The 22,410-nt window shown below is 42.0% G+C and overlaps 1 protein-coding gene across 1 annotated transcript in view; it reads right to left on the bottom strand.

Moving 5' to 3' along the window:
* The window catches only part of ESR1 (estrogen receptor 1), a 384,847-nt gene that overhangs the window by 243,792 nt on the left and 118,645 nt on the right, over positions 1-22,410 (bottom strand). Inside the window, exon 3 of the mRNA XM_068550713.1 lies at positions 3,943-4,464. Coding sequence (XP_068406814.1) covers positions 3,943-4,394 — 452 coding nt within the window. The 5' untranslated portion in view covers positions 4,395-4,464. The remainder of the gene's footprint in view (positions 1-3,942; positions 4,465-22,410) is intronic.

Genomic DNA, 22,410 nt, shown 5'->3' on the forward strand with positions numbered 1-22,410 from the left:
ATATACCAGCTCACTTGACAAAAGTACTAATGTCTTATCATGATCGGAAAGTTTGACATCTTTTATAGTTTTTCCTGATATCTATTCTTGTCATTGTCAATTTCTTACCCCTGTCTTTTACATCCTTAAAATAATAAGAAACCAAAATGCTGAACCTGAATCTTCCCAAATTATGAATGTCACATCGTAAATATATTCACAAAAGTAATCCAGAGATCCAAATTAACGGAGTGTGAGAAAGAAGGTTAGAATAAGTGGCAATTACCTTTCAGGGGCTTTCTACCAAACACGTACAAGCCACATAGAGTAGGTGAAAATGAAATGGGGTTTGAAGATGTGATTCCGTTTCACCCTAAAATATACTCATTCCCGAGGCAATATGTGGCTCCTTGAACTATTCTTAGACTAACACAAAGAGTCAGGTAAACAGTAACAATTTAAATGACTGAAAAAAGTGAGAACAGGAAAAAAGGGTGCTGAGATATCACCTAACTACAAAGAAAGAATTACTGAAAACTTGAAAATTAACCATTCAAATCTCTCCCTAGAAGTGAGCCTTGCTCAAAGTTGAGAAATAGTTCTAAGTGTTCACCAGTGCACAAACTAGGCACTAAAAATATGCATACAGACAGTAGACAGTAGACAAATCACCAGGGCTTTGGCTTTGATGCAAAAGGTTTGTATATTGGTCAAGTTTTTTGGAGAAGTGGGCAATATTTAGCCTTTAAGAATATTGAGTAATAAAACTGAAATCAGCACAGAGTATTAAATACCTCATTTGAATTTTTTAAAACATAGTGGATATAATTAATTTTCATCTTCAGTTTTATCCAAACTCCCTAAGATATTTGAACTTGCTAAGGAACCCAGGATAAAATAACTCCCACTTGCCTTCATCATGACATTTTAGGTAAGACATATTTTGCAGAGTCACAGCTTGTCTATTTACAAATTTATTCCCTTTGAATAACAATTTGTTGGGACATGTGACAATCTTTCTCCCATTACTATATGCCCAGGGCAGTTTTATCTGTTACATTTCTTCATACATAAAGAAGGCTACCTATTGTGGCCAAAAGAAGAAAACACCCATAGCATCTTAACGCTAAATGATGTGAATTTCGCATAAATTCTCTGAACATCCCTGCGGGACATTCAGGTGGACAATCCACACAGTAACATTTTATAAATGGAAAAGTTAAGAACCAGAAGTAATAAAGCTTAATCTAACTGACCCAAAGTCACCAGCTAATTTGTAAGAGAAAAATAAAATAAAGACAATCAAAACTGCTTTTTGGTTTGTGTCGGTAAAACAACCAGCCACTTAACTAAACTTTTTCTTTTCTACTGACCATAACATTTTAGGTCAGTAGCTTTCAAACTTCTTTACCTCAAACCATGTAAGAAATACATTTTTAATCACAGCCAGCACAAACAAGCATGTATAATTAAAACAAATTTTCAGGAAACAAAACCTTCCCTTATTAGATATTACCCACTCGGCTATTTTCTATTATATTCTTTTCTATTTTATTCCTTTAAAAAAAATGTTCTAGACTCACTAAACTAATTTCGTGATCCTCTGGGTCATGACAAGCAGTTTGAAAACATTGCTTTTGGCCCCCAAAACTTTTGATAACTACTGAAGAAAATTAGAGGTTCCTAAAAGAATCCAATCAGTTCTTTTTACCCAGAGTCAAACAGCAAAACTGAGAGGGGGAAGACTATTAAGTAACATCTGTCTATTTGAAATAACTCTATTTCATAGAGCCTTCTTTTCCTCCCTGGGTAATAAAGGCAGAATTCAAACAAAAAAGAAAGGATGTTATGGTAAATAAACGACAAAGGAAAAAAAATTATTCTAAAACTGAATTTCCACACAGAATCCCATGTGTATGAGTTTTTTACCTCATTTTTTTAAAGTCTCACATATTTTTTTATTATTCTAAAAGTATCTGAATATCATCTAATGCAAAAAGTTTAAGATGGGGCATATTATAGCGATATTATTTGCCACTGGGATGATGAACAATTTTGAATAAAATGTGATTCCCCTCTTTATTTGACCATGCTCACTTTGTAATTATTAGCAAGGCAGTAAATAATCCACTGAGAAGCAGCCTCATTAGTGCCCATTGAAATTCAGTGGCATTAATTTGCAATAAAAGAACTGAAAATTAAATGGAAAAGAAAATAGTTTCTGGAGTCTACCGTAAGGTTATGGAATTCACATCATACCAGTGCCTTCCTTCACAACAAGGAGTTTAAAAGGTGTGAGTTAGACTTAATCGTTATACTCTGTTCTAACACTTTTTTTTAAAAAAAGTGGGCAGAATAAATTCTTTTTTGTTTTCCATTTTAACCCTGAATTAAAACAAGTTAAATTAACGTGATAGATGCCAACTTTTTAAAGTTTTGTTCATTGTTTGTCTTCTGAGGAATAACTCAGGCTGGACCTGCTTGGCTGTGGGATGTTCTAAAGTCCTTTGAGGGGCTGAAGGATGTGGAGTATATTCAGATACCCCAAGAGTCTGCCTTCACAATCCTCTGGGGCCACCCTGCACCCTCCTCCTATTTCTTCTGCTACAAATATCTCTGGATATAGAACACTGAATGGAAAATCGGTCCACAGCTTGCTATACAGAAGGATCTGGGTGAAAGTGGAAGGCGAGTCCAGGCACCAGTGTACAGTCAGGCAGTGCCTAACTCAGCACCCAGCCAGCCACGTGGGTGCCCTGGGGCCTCCCAGCAGCACCTAGGGCACAGGTATTCACCTGGACCTCCTGCCTAAGGCTTCCTCAAGTCCATCAGGAAGAGAAGGGAGACGCTGTCAAAAGGAAAATGGGAGGAAGAGGGGAGAAGGAAAGTATAATCTCTACTAGGAAAAATAAATAAGGACACAAAACATTTGCCTCTTAAGTCACAAAAGTGTCCCAAACTACCAACTGCTTCTTCGCCCTTGAAGGCAAAGCACAGAACCGGGCTGAACCGCTGCTCCCCAGTCCTGGGGCATTCTCCTCCCCGGTAGGCCAGAAATGAAACTTAGCTGTCAGGAAAGTATTTCAAAACACTCGTGCTTCGATGTGGCATGTGTTAAACCCACAGGACACTTATAAATCTCTGGCTGTCAGAAGTCTTCTGTCTGCTCTGACACGGACTCAGCCGGGTAACTCAGAAATCAGAAACTCCTTAAGACCCATTGAACTCTATTGCCCCTCTGAGGAGCGCAATTCGATCCTACACCCCTCCAAGGTGGGACGGGGAGGGCGAGGAAAGCGGTGCTAGGAATCGCTTCCCGAGGGAATCACCTTCACCATCACTATCATCACCATCATCATAGCGTGCATACTTCCACCCCGAAATTCTAGGAGAAAGGAAATTTTGCAAGCACATTAAAACAAAATTGTAAAATACTACTAATAATATAAATAAATAAAATTCTGAGCTCCGCTAGCCCCAGACACCTTCAGCCTTAAATACCAAAGCGGGACATTTTCTAGGGACTCAGAGCACCTTGTGTTTATTTGCTCTGGGGTGTTCCCCACACACACACACACACTAATAACCTCTGCTTTGCACAGTTTTCCAATATTTGTTTAGTTAGGAAGCACACGGGGTTTCGGATCTGCGTCTCACGCGGACACTGGGGGCGGGGGGGGGCGTGGAGAACAGAATGTTGCTGATTTTTTTTTTTTTTAAGCCGCCAGGCCAGAGAACTTGACTCTCGAACGCGAGATCCCCCCCGTGACCCTGGGCCGGGCCGCGCGCTAGCCCTCGGGTCGCGCGTCCGCGGTTCCGGCGGCGGCCGGGTTGCCGGGCGCCCGGCCCCGCGGCCTGCGGGCCCGGCGAGCTCCCGGCGGCGCGGCCCCTCGCCCCCCGCTCCCTCCCGCCGCCGGGCGCGCGGCGGCCACCCCGACGTGGCGCGGCGGGCGGCGCGGGTACCTGTAGAAGGCGGGAGGGCCGGCCTCGCGCACCGCATAGCCGCTCGGCTCGTTCTCCAGGTAATAGGGCACCTGTTGGCCGTGGGGATGCAGGAAGGGCGAGAGCTGCGGCGGCGGGTGCAGGAGCACCAGCGGGCTCGGAGACACGCTGTTGAGCGGCGGGAAACCCCCCAGGCCGTTGGCGCCGAACGCGGCCGCCTCGGACCCGGGGCCGTAGGCGAGGCCCGACTGGCCGTAGACGGGCGCGGAGGCGGCGGCCGCGGCGTTGAAGTCGTACGCGGCGCCCTCGGGGTAGTTGTACACGGCGGGCTTGCTGCTGTCCACGTACACCTCGCTCAGGGGCCGCTCCAGGGGGATCTTGAGCTGCGGGCGGTTCAGGGGCTCCAGCTCGTTGGCTTGGATCTGGTGCAGCAGGGCCATGCCAGACGCTTTGGTGTGCAGGGTCATGGTCATGGTCAGTGGCCGCGGGCAAGGCGCAAACCGTCTCCCCCCGCGGCAGAGGGCTCAGCAGCCGACCGGCCACCTGGAAGAAGAGCACAGCGCGCGGTTAGAGGCGGCGCAGCGCATGTCCCGCCGCGACGCGAGCTCCGGCCCTGCCCCGGGAGCCGGCCCGTCCGATGGAGCGGGCCGGCCGGACGCGAGCAAGTGCAGCCCGGCGCGAGCGCGCTCCGCCAACTCCCGGGCTCGGGTCTCCAACTTTAAGTACCGGTCTCCCGAGCTCGTATGCATTACAGAGGTGCTGGAAGCCGGCCAGGGGCTGTTGCCTTGCCCTGACGTTGGCTTAAACATCACTCCAGGCGCAGCTCGTTTTGGAGCGATCCCAAAGAGCAGCTTCCCTGAACTTTACTTTACTTGTCGCTGCTGGATAGAGGCTGAATTTCACTGCAGGAGGGCGGGGGAGCCGAGGGATCTCCTAAAGGTGGCCCAGAGAAGACGGGGTTTAAAACAAACTCGGAAGACTAATCCAGGGGCCGGCTTTCTCTAACGTGCTACCTTATGTGCCCCGTGCCAGGCTCCAATCTATCTCTGTTTGTCTCTCTTACTGTTTGATTCACGCTCCTCGTTGGCTAGAAATCTGTAGTGTGTACATAGAATGACCCTGGGGAGGACCACTCTGTAACCGAGATACGGCAGATAGAGTGGGGTATGCGGTTGCATATGCAGACAGCTATATTTAGCAGCTGCCGGAACTGATGGGAGGCATCTGGGGTGAAGGGGGTGGAGATTCAAGGTGTACATATAGGAAGAGCCGCGCTTTGCAGCAGGAGGGTGCTGCCCGACCTCAGTTTTCCTCATCTAAAAAATTCTCCCGAAGTGGTCCCCTCCAGCCACGACCTTCTGAGATTCTCCCAGCCCGACTCGTCTGTTTGTGCTGGACCACAGTACTGTACTTGCTCCCAATAGGAATTCTAATGTGAATGACGATTTACAAAAACCTTCCGTTAGGCGGACGTGGGTCTTCATGCCTTCCACTGATTATGCAACCAAAACTTCAGAAAACTGAATAGGAAACGTGACCTTACCATAAAAAAAAATAACCTCAGGTCATTAACCAAATCTTTGGCAGTGATGTTACACTGTCGGTCTAACCAACAAATTTTAAAAGGCAATGAAACATTTCTGTTCTTTCATCCTATGATTGGACCTTCTTGGTTCACTTGGACTAGGATATGCAGAATCAAATATCCAGATTGAAAGAGAAATAGAAAAAAGTTTTGTACTGAATTAAAAACTAAACATGCTCAAGTACATTTTATATATATATATATAACATAATATATAATAATATATACTATATAGTATATAATGTGTATATATAAGTACATATCAAAAAGATATGGTAAATATATTGTGCACCTATAATCTTGGACAGTTTATACTTTTTAATAAACTTCCTTTGCCCCAGCCTAATGAACTCTGGTATGACCATCAGATACTTTGCTTTAACTGCTATACCAAACACCTGACAGAATACCGGACAAAATGTTTGTGTCATCTATAAATGACAAGGATGCTGTTACTGATAGTAATATTTTGGGATATCTTTATACTAATAAGCACACATTTTACCTAATTCTTACAAGAACAGACAGACCATTTGGGGGTAATATGCAGATGCAGCTGATTTACTATGCAGCCAAAATAGAGCTCAGCAAGAGTAACTATAGATTGTAAGCAAAGAAAGGGTTAAAAACACATTAGGTGAATCACAGATATTTCTCTTTATGGCCAGCAACCATTACTTTCCAAAGCAATTTTTTTACAGATGACTTCGTTTCGGTAAATCACACTTTCAATTTTCAAATGTCTTTTTTAAACCCGTGCAAAAGCACTTCAGAGGGCTCTTAAAAATCTGAACCTGCCGAATTATATGTAAATTACACAAAGAACCTTACAAGTCCTGAAAGCAGAAGGAGATGCACACATAAACCCATGGAAAACAGCAAATCCTCATCTCCCTGCTAGGATACAGACACTGGCCAGAAAGGTAAGTTGCTTTCTCAAAATGCTAAAGCTACAAAGAGAAATCAAAACAATCCTACCCTGCTGGATCAAGAGCGTCTTTCCAGAAATGTTCCATGGGCTTGTAGAAGTCAAGGGCTGAGACAGTGAGAATGAAGGAAGGAATGCGCTCACATGTGCCTGTGGCTCCGTGTGTGAGCAAGGCAGAGCGTGTGGGGATGTGTTTGTATGTGGAACGGCAGGGAATCGGGAAGCAGCCAGTAGGCAGGGCACTTGGCAGCCCCTCCCGGCAGGCACAGCAACTGGGCTCCTGCACAGAGCTGGATGAATGGCCGTGGGGAGTGAGGAGAAGCTTGCTGTCTGCTCATGGGGAGCAAGGTGGCACACTCAAGCCAGCATCATTGGGGAGAAGCAAAACTCCAGCCCTGTTTGCTCCTTACACTTCGAGCCTAGGAAGTGCCCCATGTTTTCTGCTGCCATCCTAGGCAAGAGGGAAAACAGGCTTGCTGTAAATCATAGGCTTACACTAAAATAGGATGCCAGTCAAAAGACCGTAGATATCAAGTTTACAAAATGTGACACGGGCGGTTTTTCCTGAAGAATATAATTTAACAATAAAAGCCTTCTGGGATACACTTGGATCCGATGCCTTGCTGGCCCCAGCCCCCAGTCTCTGAACAGACACACTGTTGCCTTGCCTCTGATTGCACCAGGAAACCAGACTTTGGAATAAATGTTTTGGCATTCTAGGGATGTGTTTCCAACTGAAACATAATATTCCTCCACCTCGTTAACCAAACCCACAAACCTTTCCATGAATAGCTCAGTTGACTGCTTTCTGTAAACATGAAAAGATATATTATTAAAAGCCCAGAGTAGGAAGATAAGACAAAGGTGGGTACCTTTGTTGAACTGATTTTAGGCATTCTGGTTATAGAGGCATTGGTCATGGGGAAAGGGTCTCTCATTTCTCAATGGTGCCCACATGGATCCACCAGGTTCTCAACTTTTCTCTTGACCATGGTGCTAACACACAATGAGAAGGTGCTCCTAGTGGCCCTCACCCAGTGTCTCAGGACATGTGACACCTAGTGGAGCCTTTGTTGCCAGACATTAGTCACTGCCTTGGGTATTAAATGACTAATCACAATGCCAGGAGTGGCCAGTCTCTGGCCTGGGACTCTATGCAGTTACCAAGAGATTTATGAGTGACTCTTGAGACCAGTACAAAGAAAGAAGTAAAAAGTTACTTTTTTTTTTAAGTTGCAAAAATGTTAATGATGTCATAATGCAAATATACATTTTGTGCTTTGAAAGACCCAAAATATTGCAATATTGGAGGACAGAACCCTTTGTTGTTGATGGTGGTGAATCCTAACTCCTCCTTTAGGTCAGCCATGGCCACCCATGCACTAGGCCAGTCCAAAATGAAACAAGAATGTGCAAGGAAGGGAGGAGCCGGAAGGGAAAGGAAGGAAGGAATGGGGGGAGGAAGGAGAGGAAAAAAGAAGACAGAAAGGAGGGGAGAATGGAAGACAGGGACTTTGCAGATAGTCTCCTTGAACGTGGGAAGGGTAAGAAACCTCATTATCTCTGCATAGACTTTGCTTATGCTGAAGCTAACAATCCAAGTTAATTCAAGATGTCCAATAAAGGCAGTTTTCCTGAACACTTTCTTTCCAGCATTCTCTTTCCTGTTCCTGGTCAAGAGCCGTCTCCCAGGCTTAATGAGAGCAGGTGGGAAAGGACACCGCACCTTGCCAATTTTCTTCTAGTGCTTCTGGCAAACAGCCCCACCGTCCTGTTCCCGGCTCCCTCCTCTTCCCTCTCCATCCTCTCCCGCTGCACAGGCTCACACTCCCCACCCCGCTCTGTGACTTCCTGGCACTTGCAGGGGAACTAGGGTCAAGTCTGTTTCTCTAGCTCCACCACTGAGTGCATCTCCAGACCCACTTTTCCAGCAGCTTCCTGGGCATTGCTGGCTTGTTCAAAATATGGGTCGTCTTTCTCTCTCCTCCAGACATGGGGTTCCTCTCAACCCCCCAGTCTGCGAAGAGCATCACTATCCCTCCAGTCGCCCGGATTCAAGTCTCACGGTCTTCTTTGAGGGCTGTCTTTCCCTTGCCTTCCACACTCCTGACTATTCTAGCTTTGCGATTTCTCCCTTTCCCCGACATTCCTATGGCCCTCCTGCAGCCCCTCATTCCCTTGCCTGTTGTAAGAGTCTCGTAGGGACAGCTGCCTCTTCCCTCGCCCCTCACTTCTTCCTAGATCCTGCTGCCTTTTGTTTCCTTGGTTTTTACAGCTTTGAGATCCATTTTCTCATGACCCGGCTCTACTCTTCACCCAGATCGTAGCTTCCTCCGAAGTCCAGGCCTTCCTCTCTTCCCATAATATCCTGTCTAGTGTACCTCCCCGTGATGTGTAGCCAATGCTTCAGCCAAAAGAAGAAAAAAACTTGACACTCCAAGCACTCAAAGTTTTCCTGATGCCATTCTCTCTGCCTACAAACCCCACTCTGCTGGCCTGTCAGCGGAAAGCCTTTTTGAAAGCCCCCCCCCCCCCGCAAATGCTATCACATCGAAAATGCCTTTATTCCTTATTCAAAAGTAATTTCCTCTCCTTTGAGCACCAGTGGTATTTCTCATGCATGTATTGGGTTGCCCAAAAAGTTCGTTCGGGTTTTTCCGTAACAGCTTACAGAAAAACCCAAACGAACCGTTGGGCCAACCCGATATTACATTCATTCTTGAATTCGTTATTTATATATACTTTTATCCCCTCATCCTGCTCAGAAGTTCCTTGAGGACAGGGTCTGCAAAGAGTTATTTGGGTATTTTCTGAGTGCCTAGCCCTGTGCCTGGTCATATGAGATCATCAAATATTGGCTAATTTATTCATCCAGATACTTAAAAGGATAAAATAATATTATATCTATCTGGGTAACCCATCTCTAAAAGCTAACTTTCCAAGTAACGTTCTCCCATTTTCAAACTGTTTTTGCTAGACAATTATCTTGGTATCCTCATACTGACTGAGGCCATAAAGTCACAATTCAAATTCATACAGTCTTGAGGATTAAGCCTGCAATTCTTGGCAGCATGATTCACGAGAGAGCTCTGAATTTTTAGTTCGTAACCAGATAATACTGTGACCAAACAAAGTTTCTTCTCTAGCTCCGTTAAAAGCTTTTTACATTTACAAAAACATGATTCCTCCAACAGAAACATGAAAGAAAATAAATGTGGAAATATTTCCAAAATAGCTTACACTCCTAGAAATGGTTCCTTCAGTCTGAGACATGGAGCTCCAGCCCTGTTCAAATTGATTATTATTTTGATCATAAATGCTCTGTTTGGGAGTTTTCTTTGCACATTTGTTTGACACCATCTATTTTTTTCTAAAGTAGAAGAAAAATAATTTCCTTTTAAATTTCTGCCTTTAAAAAAATGTTTCATACTATTTATTTTGAGGGCTTTTGATTAGCTCCTAGAGTTTTTTTCAACTGACCTTTGATTTTTGTCTTATGAATTAAAATTTTTATGCAGTGAAATGCACATATCTTATGTGTACAGTTTGACAAGTTTGGATATGCCCATGTGATGACCATCTTAATGAAATCATAGAGTATTTCCACCACTCAAGAAAGTTCCCTTCATGCCTTGTTTTAGCCAGCACCTAACCCCTACAAGCAACCACTGTTCTGATTTCTATCATCATAGATTTATTTTGCCTCCTGGCCCAAAATGTGGACCATGACCTCTTACATATTGGAGAACATAATATACCGCATTTCCAACCAATGGCATAACAGTCCAGTGCTGGGCATGCGGCATTGTCAGGGTACAGAGGTCAGCAAGGTACAGAGCTATCCCTCTCTCAGTCAGACCCCTCTCCCTGGGATCAGCTCCCTCAAGGCCACAGGATTTTACTAACACGCTATTCATGGACCTTTTTCTATAACAGGCTTTACGTGATCAAATGCTACAGAAGCCTGCAAAGATACGAGTCAATGAGGAGCCAAATGAAATCCGGATTCTCTAGCATGTTCTTAAACAGCCACTCCAAAAAATAAGATTTAAAAAGTTTAATGATTTTTAAGCCAAGAATCAAACCCAAAATCCTTATTCTAATGAAACTCAGCACCTCAGATGCCATTTCCTGTCCTCCTACCCAGAACCTGATGGAGATAGTTTGGATTTTCGGTTGCCAGGCAGAATGGCTACTCTTTATTGTGAATCAATGAGTGATTCAGATTTAATTCTCCAGCTTAATAGAATTGAGTAACTTTCACGTTACATTTTTTAGAGAACTGTTTATGTAATTTAACTATATAGCATGTGGCATAAGTACTTTCTCTATAAGTACCATGAGTGGTAAAAGAATTCCAATTATTCCAATTATTGTTACCCCGTGTCCCACTCTCTCCCTTTATCTGTTGTTTACTTGAGGAATCTCATTGCCAGCTTACGGTATTATTTCTCTGTGGAGAGCAATATCCAGATTGTGCCTAAATTCAAGCTTCTTCAAATAGTACTCTCTACTGTTAAGGAGGGCCTTTGTACACACACACACATGCACACACACCTGGTAATCAACCAGGAACCTGGCCCAATTTCAGAACCAGCCTTATTCAAATGGTAAAACAAAAAAAAACAAAAAAAAGGAGATTTGTACATTTTGAGCCTTTTCGGGTCTTTCTTCCTATTTTGTTACCACACTCATCTGGATAACTGGCTCCCTCAGCACCCAGCACCCTAGGCTAGCCATGCTTACCAGTGCCCCCCCCTTCTCCCAACCCCCTCAGTTACAATCCTACTGTCTCAAGAGAGTGATATATTTATGAACATGCCAAAGAATAACTCATGTATCCAATTCACTCAAAAAATATTGATTACCTACTCTTTACCAGGGCCATGTCTAAGTGCTGGGCCTTGTCTTAGTTAGCTCAGGCTGCCATAACAAAAGACCATAGACTGGGTGGCTTAAACAACAGAAATTAATCTTTGCACAGGTCTGGTGGCCAGAAATCCAAGATCAGGGTGCCAGCTTGGTCAGGTTCTACTGAGGACTCACTTTCTGGCCTTCTCCCTGTGTTCTCCTATGGTGGGGAGAGCTCTCTCTTCTCATAAGGCCACAGTCCTGTTGGATTAGGGCTCCACCCAAGAATTCATTTCATCTTCATTACTTCCTGAAGATCCTATTTCCAGATACAGTCACATTGGAGGTTAGGGCTTCAACATATGAATTCAGGGAAGACACAATTAAGTCCACAGCAGCCACCCTAACGTAAACAACATATGTCTCTGCCCTCAGAGAGCTCACTTCTAGGGCTTTAGTATTTAGTCCTACTTTAATGGCCCCTCCTACTGAGCCTCGTCCAATAGCATCTCTGCCTCTGTCTGCCCACAGATGTTGGTATTCCTCTAGGTTCAGCCCCTAGGCCTTCTTGTACCCTCTATACTTCTCCCTCTGGATGATCTCAACCACTCCCAGGGTTCTAAGTTTCATCTGTAGATTGAAGACTTAAAAATAGAAATCTGCAACCAAGAGCTCTCTGCTGGCTAGGAGCCATTTCCAGATACCTCTTAGACATTTTTACTTACATGTTCATTCATTCAATAAGTACTTCCTGAGTACCTACTATGCGCTCACCATTCGAAGCTCAACTTGTTCAAAATTAACTTATCTTTTCCCCAGACCTATTCCTCCCTCTGTTTCCTATCTCAGCAAATGGCATTGCTGTTCATGTAATTGTGCAAGCCAAAAAAAATCCAGCCTTCAGCCTCGACCCTCTTTCTCACTCACTATATTTGATCTCTCACAAATCTTTTTTACTTCTGTCTCCTTGATCTCTTTTGAGTCTACTCCCTTTTTTCATCATCTTATTATTTTCAGGCCACTATCTTCTCTCCCAAGATGTGCCTCCAGCCTTTTTCTTCCCCTATCCATTCTCCATACTATGGGAAGTGTAGTCTCTCTCAAGAGCAAAAGGACTTGAATTATTATTCTCATTTCTCCAGCGTTCTCTCCCACAGGTACTGTGCTCCTGCCATATTGAATTATTTTCAAGTTCCTCAAACTCTGTGGACTCTGTCTGAATCTAAATATTCATATTTTCAATTCACCTTACCTGGAATCTTCCTCCTATTCCTTTTCATCTGACTTAGTCCTACCCATCCTTTCAGTCTCCCTTGAGATATCACAGCCACCAGGAAGCCTTCCTTGATATCCTCGATTTCCTTTGGGGCCTGTCTATGAATGCTCCCTAAAAAACCCTGGTTATGGCTCTTATCACGCTGTTGGAATTTCCTGTGTATTTCTCTGTATCCTCCCACTGACCTATAAATTTTTAAAAGGCACACAGGGACTGTCTTTTTCCAAGTCATGAGCCCATTGCTTAGTAGAATGCCTGATGCATAGTTGGCCCCAATAAATACTATTTGAATAATGAATGTTTATACCCCTCCCAGATATCACATTTGCATTGTTAACTGAATTCCTCGATAACTTAATTCGAAAGGAGTGAATATAATGGCAAGAACTCAGAACCAGAGCTTAGAGGAGAATTTGGAAGCAGATTCATATTTTCTAGAACAACTCAGGTTTCTTATCTCATAATAGGCTATTAGAATTAATAGCCCCTTTATGGGTTGTCAAGCCCAAGCTCTTAATTGTATCCATAAAGAAAGGTCATACTTGCTGAATGTCTAGTCCAGGAGAACTGGGCTAGAATCTGGGTCTTCGAGTTTAGGGTTCATCATTCTTTCTACCCCACCCCTATTCTCTCCCTGTTGATACTTCATTCTTTCTTCTTTTAGTGTGGGCCATGATCAGCATAATCAAACTAAGACATAATCTTAATGGCTCAGTGGGCTATTCTTAGAGTCTTAAAATTTTCCAACTCTGGAAATCACAAGACTGCTTCACATTCTCAAGTCACTGGTAAAGAAATGGGGAGAAGGGTTTGGGAACATAAGTTAAAAACATTGAAACACCTTGTGTTCAGAGAAATAGCTTGCCTTATGAACATGAGGAAATGAATTTTCATGCATTACTCCTGGAGGAGGGTTCATTAAGGTCTGACCTTTATACCTATATCATTCAAATCAAACTTTCTAGCTAAAGGAACACTTTATATCCTTCCTGTACCTTCTAACTTGTACAAACTTGCAAATATATCTTTAACCCCCAAAATTGCTTTACTGTATTTGACACATTCCAATTTCCAAGAGAATCTAATTTGAAAGATACCTTTCCATTTTGCTATCATACTCATCACAGGAATTACATTATGATCCACAGGTGCTAGCCTTCCTGAAAACCATAGCTTCTTAACTGGAAAGATTGTTGGGAATAACATTATAGACACTAGATTCAGAAGAATATAGTGGCAAACTTTTGGTTGATTCTCAAATAAAAACATTACTTTTCATGACACTTGCCAGCAACTTTTTGTACCATAAATACAAAAAAAAAAAAAAATTCCACAAACTTTTATGCCTTATGCTAATAAATGGCTAAAATGTACAAACTGTCGTTTTTTTTCCCCTTTTCTCCACCCTGCCCTTCTTCTCAGTTTTCTGTCCTTAATACATCTCTACCTCTTCCTTATGTGCTGTCAAGCCTGCCTCTTCTCTGAGGCCAGCCCTAGGCAACAGAGGTCACCCCAATGAGACCCAGAATTCTAATCCAAACTCACAGCAGAAAAAAATGCCTGCCCAGGGACTTCCCTGGTGGTCCAGTAGTAAAGAATCCTCCTTCCAAGGCAGGGGATGCGGGTTCGATCCCTGGTCGGGGAACTAAGATCCCACATGCCGCAGGGCAACTAAGCCTGCGTGCTGCAAACTACAGAGCCCACGCGCCCTGGAGTCCGCTCGCCACCACTAGAGAGAAACCCACGCACCGCAAAGAAGAGCCCTCGCTGCAATGAAAGATCCCGCATGCCGCAACTAAGACCCAACGCAGCCAAAAAATAATAATAATAATAATAAAGAAAAGAAATGCCTGCCCAGCCACTGTGTTCTCTCTCACATGTGTGATCTCAACTCCCTTGCCTCCCCTTTCAACAGTCTCAGTCACAACACTCCTTCTTCAACACAACCTTCTCAGGTCTCGATTTGGGTGGGTTGCCCAGAGTTCAAGTTGTACAACTCTCCACTCTCCCAACCCCCATCCCATCCAAATTCTAGCTTGTTCAAAGTCTTAACTTCAGCCTGCAGTTTATAGGAACATATCTGATTGAACTAATTTCCATTCTCACTTCACATGCAGGTATTTGAATTTTTTAAAAAGGGAAATCTTATTAAACTAAGGAAATCTCTACTTGTAGATTTGCAAAAGGGCCTGGGAGGAGGTATGTGTAGGTAAGGCATATCCTGTGTTTTTCTTTCTCAAGCTGTTAGAAAATTCCAAACAGGAAGGAGCGATATCAAACTATCTCTTGATTAACCCGCAGAGTGCCTGAGGGAATTGTTCTTCACATTTCAACGAGGATGTGTCCTTACCCTAACCAGTACAGTCTTTGTTCTTGTGTGAGCAATTAACGATCTATAATAAACAAGCCCAAGCAGTGTCTGGGGGCAAAGTTATGGCTTTCATAAGATATGTTCCATAACAGTCAAATCAAAGGGACTAATGACTTTCCCAAAGAAAAACTGAAGGTGAGACTATTCCAAATACCTAAAATTTACTTCCTTGCTACATTGAGATGCTAGAGACAGAAGAACATAAAAAGCAATAAAGTCATTTTCTGAGTGCTTGGGTAAAACATGGAAAAGTTTAGGTCTAACAGTCCCATTCCCACTGGCTTTGCTTTCACGCAAAATGTGGTCTTTGACTCTTTCTGACGTGATCATTTAGCTTTTTCAGAATGGGCGTAAGAAAGATTGAACTAAATATAGCTCTTGCTCAAGAATCTGGACATGTTTATCCTTGAAAATAATGCTGCATTCATTCAAATGAATGTTTCTCAATCAGCCCAAACTCACCCTTCACTCTATACTTAAAATACTTTTCCATCTCTGCCCACCAGACCCACTTACCGTTTTGCGTAATCTAGCATTTGCTGACTGGACAGCTGCAACTCCAGTTACAAACTCTTCACATTGTTTAAAGGAGTTTTCATAGAAACTCACCCAGAACCTCATAACTCTGAGCCTGCACTTGCTCACAACGGCTGTAATAGCTTTGTGTATATTCTTGGCAGTTTCATTGTCTGCAAACACCTCTTCCCCACCCCCCATCTATATGTGGGGAAGAAAGAGGTTGGCAAAGGGAACCAGATTGCCTTAGCCTTTCTATAAGCTGGTCTGGTAGGGGGGATTATTTCTGTTCACTCTGAGCTAGTGCAGTATGAGCTGATACTCAGTTTCGGAGACTTTTCTTTCGGATTGGTTTGACAACAACCAAGACATCCCAAAACATCCTTTCTCTAGAGTTGATTTCTTTATTGATATCTCACCAGAGGCCTAAGGTAAAGCCTGATGGCTGTTCATTGAGCAACTATCATGTGCTTTATAGATATTATCTCATTTAAAATTTGTTTTTTATTTACTTTTAAGTATATCATGAAGTTTGTATTTTAATCCTCAAAAGATATTTCCAAAGCCATACTGACAGACTCTCCTCCCACCTCTGCCTGCCACCCACCAATTTCCCCTTTCCAGAGGCAACAGATGTTACAGTTTTTAAAAGGTTCCTTCCAGGGCTTCCCTGGTGGCGCAGTGGTTGAGGATCCGCCTGCCAATGCAGGGGACACGGGTTCAAGCCCTGGTCCAGGAAGATCCCACATGCCACGGGGCATCTAAGCCCGTGAGCCACAACTACTGAGCCTGCGCTCTGGGGCCCGTGAGCCACAACTACTGAGCCCGCGTGCCACATTTACTGGAGCCCGTGCTCCACAACAAGAGAAGCCACCGCAAGGAGAAGCCCGCACACCACAACGAAGAGCAGCCCCTGCTCGCCGCAGCTAGAGAAATCCCGGGCAGAGCAACAAAGACCCAACACAACCAAAAATAAATAAAATAAAATAAATTTAAAAGGTTCCTTCCAAAGATATTCCATGCATATAGAATACACACACACACACACACACACACACACACACACACTCTTCCGCATCCTTTTCTAAAAATAGTAACATATGCCCTGTTTTGCGCCATGTTTCTTGTTTTCATTAACAATATATCTTTCTACTTTGCTGCATAAACATCTCCCTCATTCTTTACGGCTGCATAGTATTCCATTGTGTGGAAGAATCATAATTTATTTTGCCAGTTCCCCATTCATGGCAATTAAGTTTGTCCCCAAACTTTTGAAATTATCAACAATGCTATAATTAGTAACCTTGTACATAAGTCAATTCTCATAGGATTAATGTGCGCAATATTCATTTTACTAGATGTTGCCTAAATGCCCTCTATCGTGGCTGTACAATTTGAACTCTCACACCCTCACTAATATGGTGGATCTTTGAACTTCTTGATGTTTCTCAAAATAGTATCTCCATGCAGTTTTTTTTTTTAACCATCTTTATTGGAGTATAATTGCTTTACAATGGTCTGTTAGTTTCTGCTGTATAATAAAGTGAATCAGCTATACATAAACATATATCCCCATATCTCCTCCATCTTGTGTCTCCCTCCCACCCTCCCTATCCCACTCCTCTAGGTGGACACAAAGCGCCAAGCTGATCTCCCTGTGCTATGTGGCTGCTTCCCACTAGCTATCTATTTTACATTGGGAGTGTTTATATGTCCATGCCACTCTCTCACTTCGTCCCAGCCTACCCTTCCCCATCCCTGTGTCCACAAGTCCATTCTCTATCTCTGCATCTTTATTCCTGTCCTGCCACTAGGTTCTTCAGGACCATTTTTGTTTTTTAGATTCCATATATATGTGTTAGCATACAGTATTTATTTTTCTCTTTCTGACTTCCTTCACGCTGTATGACAGTCTCTAGGTCTATCCACCTCACTACAAACAACTCAATTCGGTTCTTTTTATGGCTGAGTAATATTCCATTGTATATATGTGTCACATCTTCTTTATCCATTCATCTGTCGATGGACACTTAGGTTGCTTCCATGTCTTGGCTATTGTAAATAGAGCTGCAATGCACGTTGTGGTACACGACTCTTTTTGAGTTATGGTTTTCTCAGGGTATATGCCCAGTAGTGGGATTGCTGGGTCATATCGTAGTTCTATTTTTAGTTTCTTAAGGAACCTCCATACTGTTCTCCATAGTGGCTGTATCAATTTACATTCCCACCAACAGTGCAAGAGGGTTCCCTGTTCGCCACACGCTCTCCAGCATTTATTGTTTGTAGATTTTTTGATGATGCCATTCTGACCGGTGTGAGGTGATACCACATTGTAGTTTTGATTTGCATTTCTCTAAGGATCAGTGATGTTGAGCATCCTTTCATGTGTTTGTTGGCAATCTGTATATCTTCTTTGGAGAAATGTCTGTTTAGATGTTCTGCCCGTTTTTGGATTGGGTTGTTTGTTTTTTTGATACTGAGCTGCATGAGCTGCCTGTATACTTTGGAGATTAATCCTTTGTCAGTTGCTTCATTAGCAAATATTTTCTCCCATTCTGAGGGTTGTCTTTTCGTCTTGTTTATGGTTTCCTTTGCTGTGCAATACCTTTTAAGTTTCAGTAGGTTCCATTTGTTTATTTTTGTTTTTATTTCCATTTCTCTATGAGGTGGGTCAAAAAGGATCTTGCTGTGATTTATGTCATAGAGTGTTCTGCCTATGTTTTCCTCTAAGAGTTTTATAGTGTCTGGCCTTACATTTAGGTCTTTAATCCATTTTGAGTTTATTTTTATGTATGGTGTTAGGGAGCGTTCTAATTTCATTATTTTACATGTAGCTGTACAGTTTTCCCAGCACCACTTATTGAAGAGGCTGTCTTTTCTCCATTGTATATTCTTGCCTCCTTTATCAAAGATAAGGTGACCATATGTGTGTGGGTTTATCTCTGGGCTTTCTATCCTGTTCCATGGATCTATGTTTCTGATTTTGTGCCAGTACCATACTGTCATGATTACTGTGGCTTTGTCATATAGACTGAAGTCCAGGCGCCTGATTCCTCCAGCTCCATTTTTCTTTCTCAAGATTGCTTTAGCTATTCAGGATCTTTTCTGTTTCCATACAAATTGTGAAATTTTTTGTTCTAGTTCAGGAAAAAATGCCATTGGTAGTTTGATAGGGATTGCATTAAATCTGTAGATTGCTTTGGGTAGTATAGTCATTTTCACAATGTTGATTCTTCAAATCCAAGAATATGGTATATCTCTCCATCTGTTTGTATCACCTTTAATTTATTTCATCAGTGTCTTATAGTTTTCTGCATACAGGTCTTTTGTCTCCCTAAGTAGGTTTATTCTTAGGTATTTTATTCTTTTTGTTGCAATGGTAAATGGGAGTGTTTCCTTAATTTCTCAGTCAGATTGTTCATCATTAGTGTGTAGGAATGCAAGAGATTTCTGTGGATTAATTTTATATCCTGCTACTTTATCAAATTCATTGATTAGCTCTAGTAGTTTTCTGGTAGCATCTTTGGGATTCTCTATGTATAGTATCATGTCATCTACAAACGGTGACAGTTTTACCTCTTCTTTTCCAATTTGGATTCCTTTTATTTCTTTTTCTTCTCTGATTGCTATGGCTAAAACTTCCAAAACTATGTTGAATAATAGTGGTGAGAGTGGGCAACCTTGTCTTGCTCCTGATCTTAGTGGAAATGGTTTCAGTTTTCCACCAATGAGAACGATGCTGGGTGTGGGTCTGTCATATACGGCCTTTATTATGTTGAGGTAAGTTCCCTGTATGCCTACTTTCTGGACAGTTTTTATCATAAATGGGTGTTAAATTTTGTCAAAAGCTTTTTCAGCATCTATTGAGATGATCATATGGTTTTTCTCCTTCAATTTGTTAATATGGTGTATCACATTGATTGATTTGCGTATATTGAAGAATCTTTGCATTCCTGGGATAAACCCCTCTTGACCACGGTGTATGATCCTTTTAAAGTGCTGCTGGATTCTGTTTGCTAGTATTTTGTTGAGGATTTTTGCATCTCTGTTCATCAGTGATATTGGTCTGTAGTTTTCTTTCTTTGTGACATCTTTGTCTAGTTTTGGTATCAGGGTGATGGTGGCCTCGTAGAATGTGTTTGGGAGTGTTCCTCCTTCTGCTATATTTTGGAAGAGTTTGAGAAGGATAGGTGTTAGCTCTTCTCTAAATGTTTGATAGAATTCTCCTGTGAATCCTTCTGGTCCTGGGCTTTTGTTTGTGGGAAGATTGTTAATCACAGTTTCAGTTTCGGTGCTTGTGATTGGTCTGTTTATATTTTCTATTTCTTCCTGGTTGAGGCTCGGAATGTTGTGCTTTTCTAAGAATTTGTCCATTTCTCCATGTTGTCCATTTTACTGGCATATAGTTGCTTGTAGTAATCTCTCATTATCCTTTCTATTTCTGCACAGTCAGTTGTTACTTCTCCTTTTTCATTTCTAATTCTATTGATTTGAGTCTTCTCCCTTTTTCTCTTGATGAGTCTGGCTAGTGGTTTATCAATTTTGTTTTTCTTCTCAAAGAACCAGCTTTTAGTTTTATTGATCTTAGCTATTGTTTCCTTCATTTCTTTTTCATTTATTTCTTTCCTTCTGCTAAATTTGGGGGTTTTTTTTTCTTCTTTCTCTAATTGCTTTAGGTGTAAGCTTAGGTTGTTTATTTGAGATGTTTCTTGTTTCTTGAGGTAGGATTGTATTGCTATAAACTTCCCTTTAGAACTTCTTTTGCTGCATCCCATAGGTTTTGGGTCATCGTGTTTTCATTGTCATTTGTTTCTAGGTATTTTTTGATTTGTTCAGCGATCTCTTGGTTATTTAGTAGTGTATTGTTTAGCCTCCATGTGTTCATTTTTTTACAGATTTTTTGCTGTAATTGAAATCTACTCTCATAGTGTTGTTGTTGAAAAATATACTTGATATGATTTCACTTTTCTTAAATTTACCAAGGCTTGATTTGTGACCCAAGATATGATCTATCCTGGAGAATGGTCCATGAGCACTTGAGAAGAAAGTGTATTCTGTTGTTTCTGGATGGAATGTCGTATAAATATCAATTAAGTCGATCTTGTTTAATGTATCATTTAAAACTTGTGGTTCCTTATTTATTTTCATTTTGGTTGATCTGTCCTTTGGTGAAAGTGGGGTGTTAAAGTCCCCTACTATTATTGTGTTACTGTCAATTTTTCCTTTTATGGCTGTTAGCATTTGCCTTATGTATTGAGGTGCTCCTGTGTTGGCTGCATAAATATTTACACTTGTTATATCTTCTTCTTGGATTGAGCCCTTGATCATTATGTAGTGTCCTTCTTTATCTCTTGTAATAGTCTTTATTTTAAAGTCTATTTTGTCTGGTATGAGAAATGCCACTCCAGCTTTCTTTTGATTTCCATTTGCATGGAATGTCTTTTTCCATTCCCTCACTTTCAGTCTGTATGTGTCCCTAGGTCTGAAGTGGATCTCTTGTAGACAGCATATATACAGGTCTTGTTTTTGTATCCATTCAGCCAGTCTATGACTTTTGGTTGGAGCATTTAATCCATTTACATTTAAGGTAGTTATCGATATGTGTGTTCCTATTACCATTTTTTAATTGCTTTGGGTTTGTTATTGTAGGTCTTTTCCTTCGCTTGTGTTTCCTGCCTAGAGAAGTTCCTTTAGCATTTGTTGTAAAGCTGGTTTGGTGGTGCTGAATTCTCAGCTTTTGCTTGTCTGTAAAGGTTTTAATTTCTCCATCAAATCTGAATGAGATCCTTGCTGGGTAGAGTAATGTTGGTTGTAGGTTTTTCCCTTTCATCACTTTAAATATGTCCTGCCACTCCTTTCTGGCTTGCAGTGTTTCTGCTGAAAGATCAGCTGTTAACCTTATGGGGCTTCCCTTGTATGTCATTTGTTGCTTTTCCCTTGCTGCTTTTAATATTTTTTCTTTGTATTTAATTTTTTTTTTAAATTAACTTCGTCCCTTGATAGATTCTTTATTTATTTATTTATTTATTATTTTTGGCTGTGTTGGGTCTTCGTTTCTCTGCGAGGGCTTTCCCCAGCCGCGGCAAGTGGGGGCCACTCTTCATTGCGGTGCGCGGGCCTCTCACTATCGCGGCCTCTCTTGTTGCGGAGCACAGGCTCCAGATGCGCAGGCTCAGCAGCTGTGGCTCACGGGTCTAGTTGCTCCGTGGCATGTGGGATCTTCCCAGACCAGGGCTTGAACCCGTGTCCCCTGCATCAGCAGGCAGATTCTCAACCACTGCGCCACCAGGGAAGCCCTGTATTTAATTTTAATAGTTTGATTAATATGTGTCTTGGTATATTTCTCCTTGGATTTATCCTGTATGGGACTCTCTGTGCTTCCTGGATTTGATTGACTATTTCCTTTCCCATATTAGGAAGTTTTCAACTATAATCTCTTCAAATTTTTTCTCAGTCCCTTTCTTTTAGTCTTCTTCTTCTGGGACCCCTATAATTTGAATGTTGGTGTGTTAAATGTTGTCCCAGAGGTCTCTGAGACTGTCCTCAATTATTTTCATTCTTTTATCTTTATTCTGCTCTGTGGTAGTTACTTCCACTATTTTATCTTCCAGGTCACTTACCCATTCTTCTGCCTCAGTTATTCTGCTAATAATTCCTTTTAGAGAATTTTTTATTGCATTGTTTATCATTGTTTGTTTGCTCTTTAGTTCTTCTAGGTCCTTGTTAAATGTTTCTTGTATTTTTTCCATTCTATCTCCAAGATTTTAGATCATCTTTACTATCGTTACTCTGAATTCTTTTTCAGGTAGACTGCCTATTTCCTCTTCACTTGTTTGGTCTGCTGGGTTTTTACCTTGCTCCTTCATCTGCTGTGTATTTCTCTGTCTTCTCATTTTGCTTAACTTACTGTGTTTGGGGTCTCCTTTTCGCAGGCTGCAGGTTTGTAGTTCCCGTTGTCTTGG

Source organism: Eschrichtius robustus, chromosome 9 (assembly GCF_028021215.1).
Source record: "Eschrichtius robustus isolate mEscRob2 chromosome 9, mEscRob2.pri, whole genome shotgun sequence".
NCBI lineage: Eukaryota > Metazoa > Chordata > Mammalia > Artiodactyla > Eschrichtiidae > Eschrichtius > Eschrichtius robustus.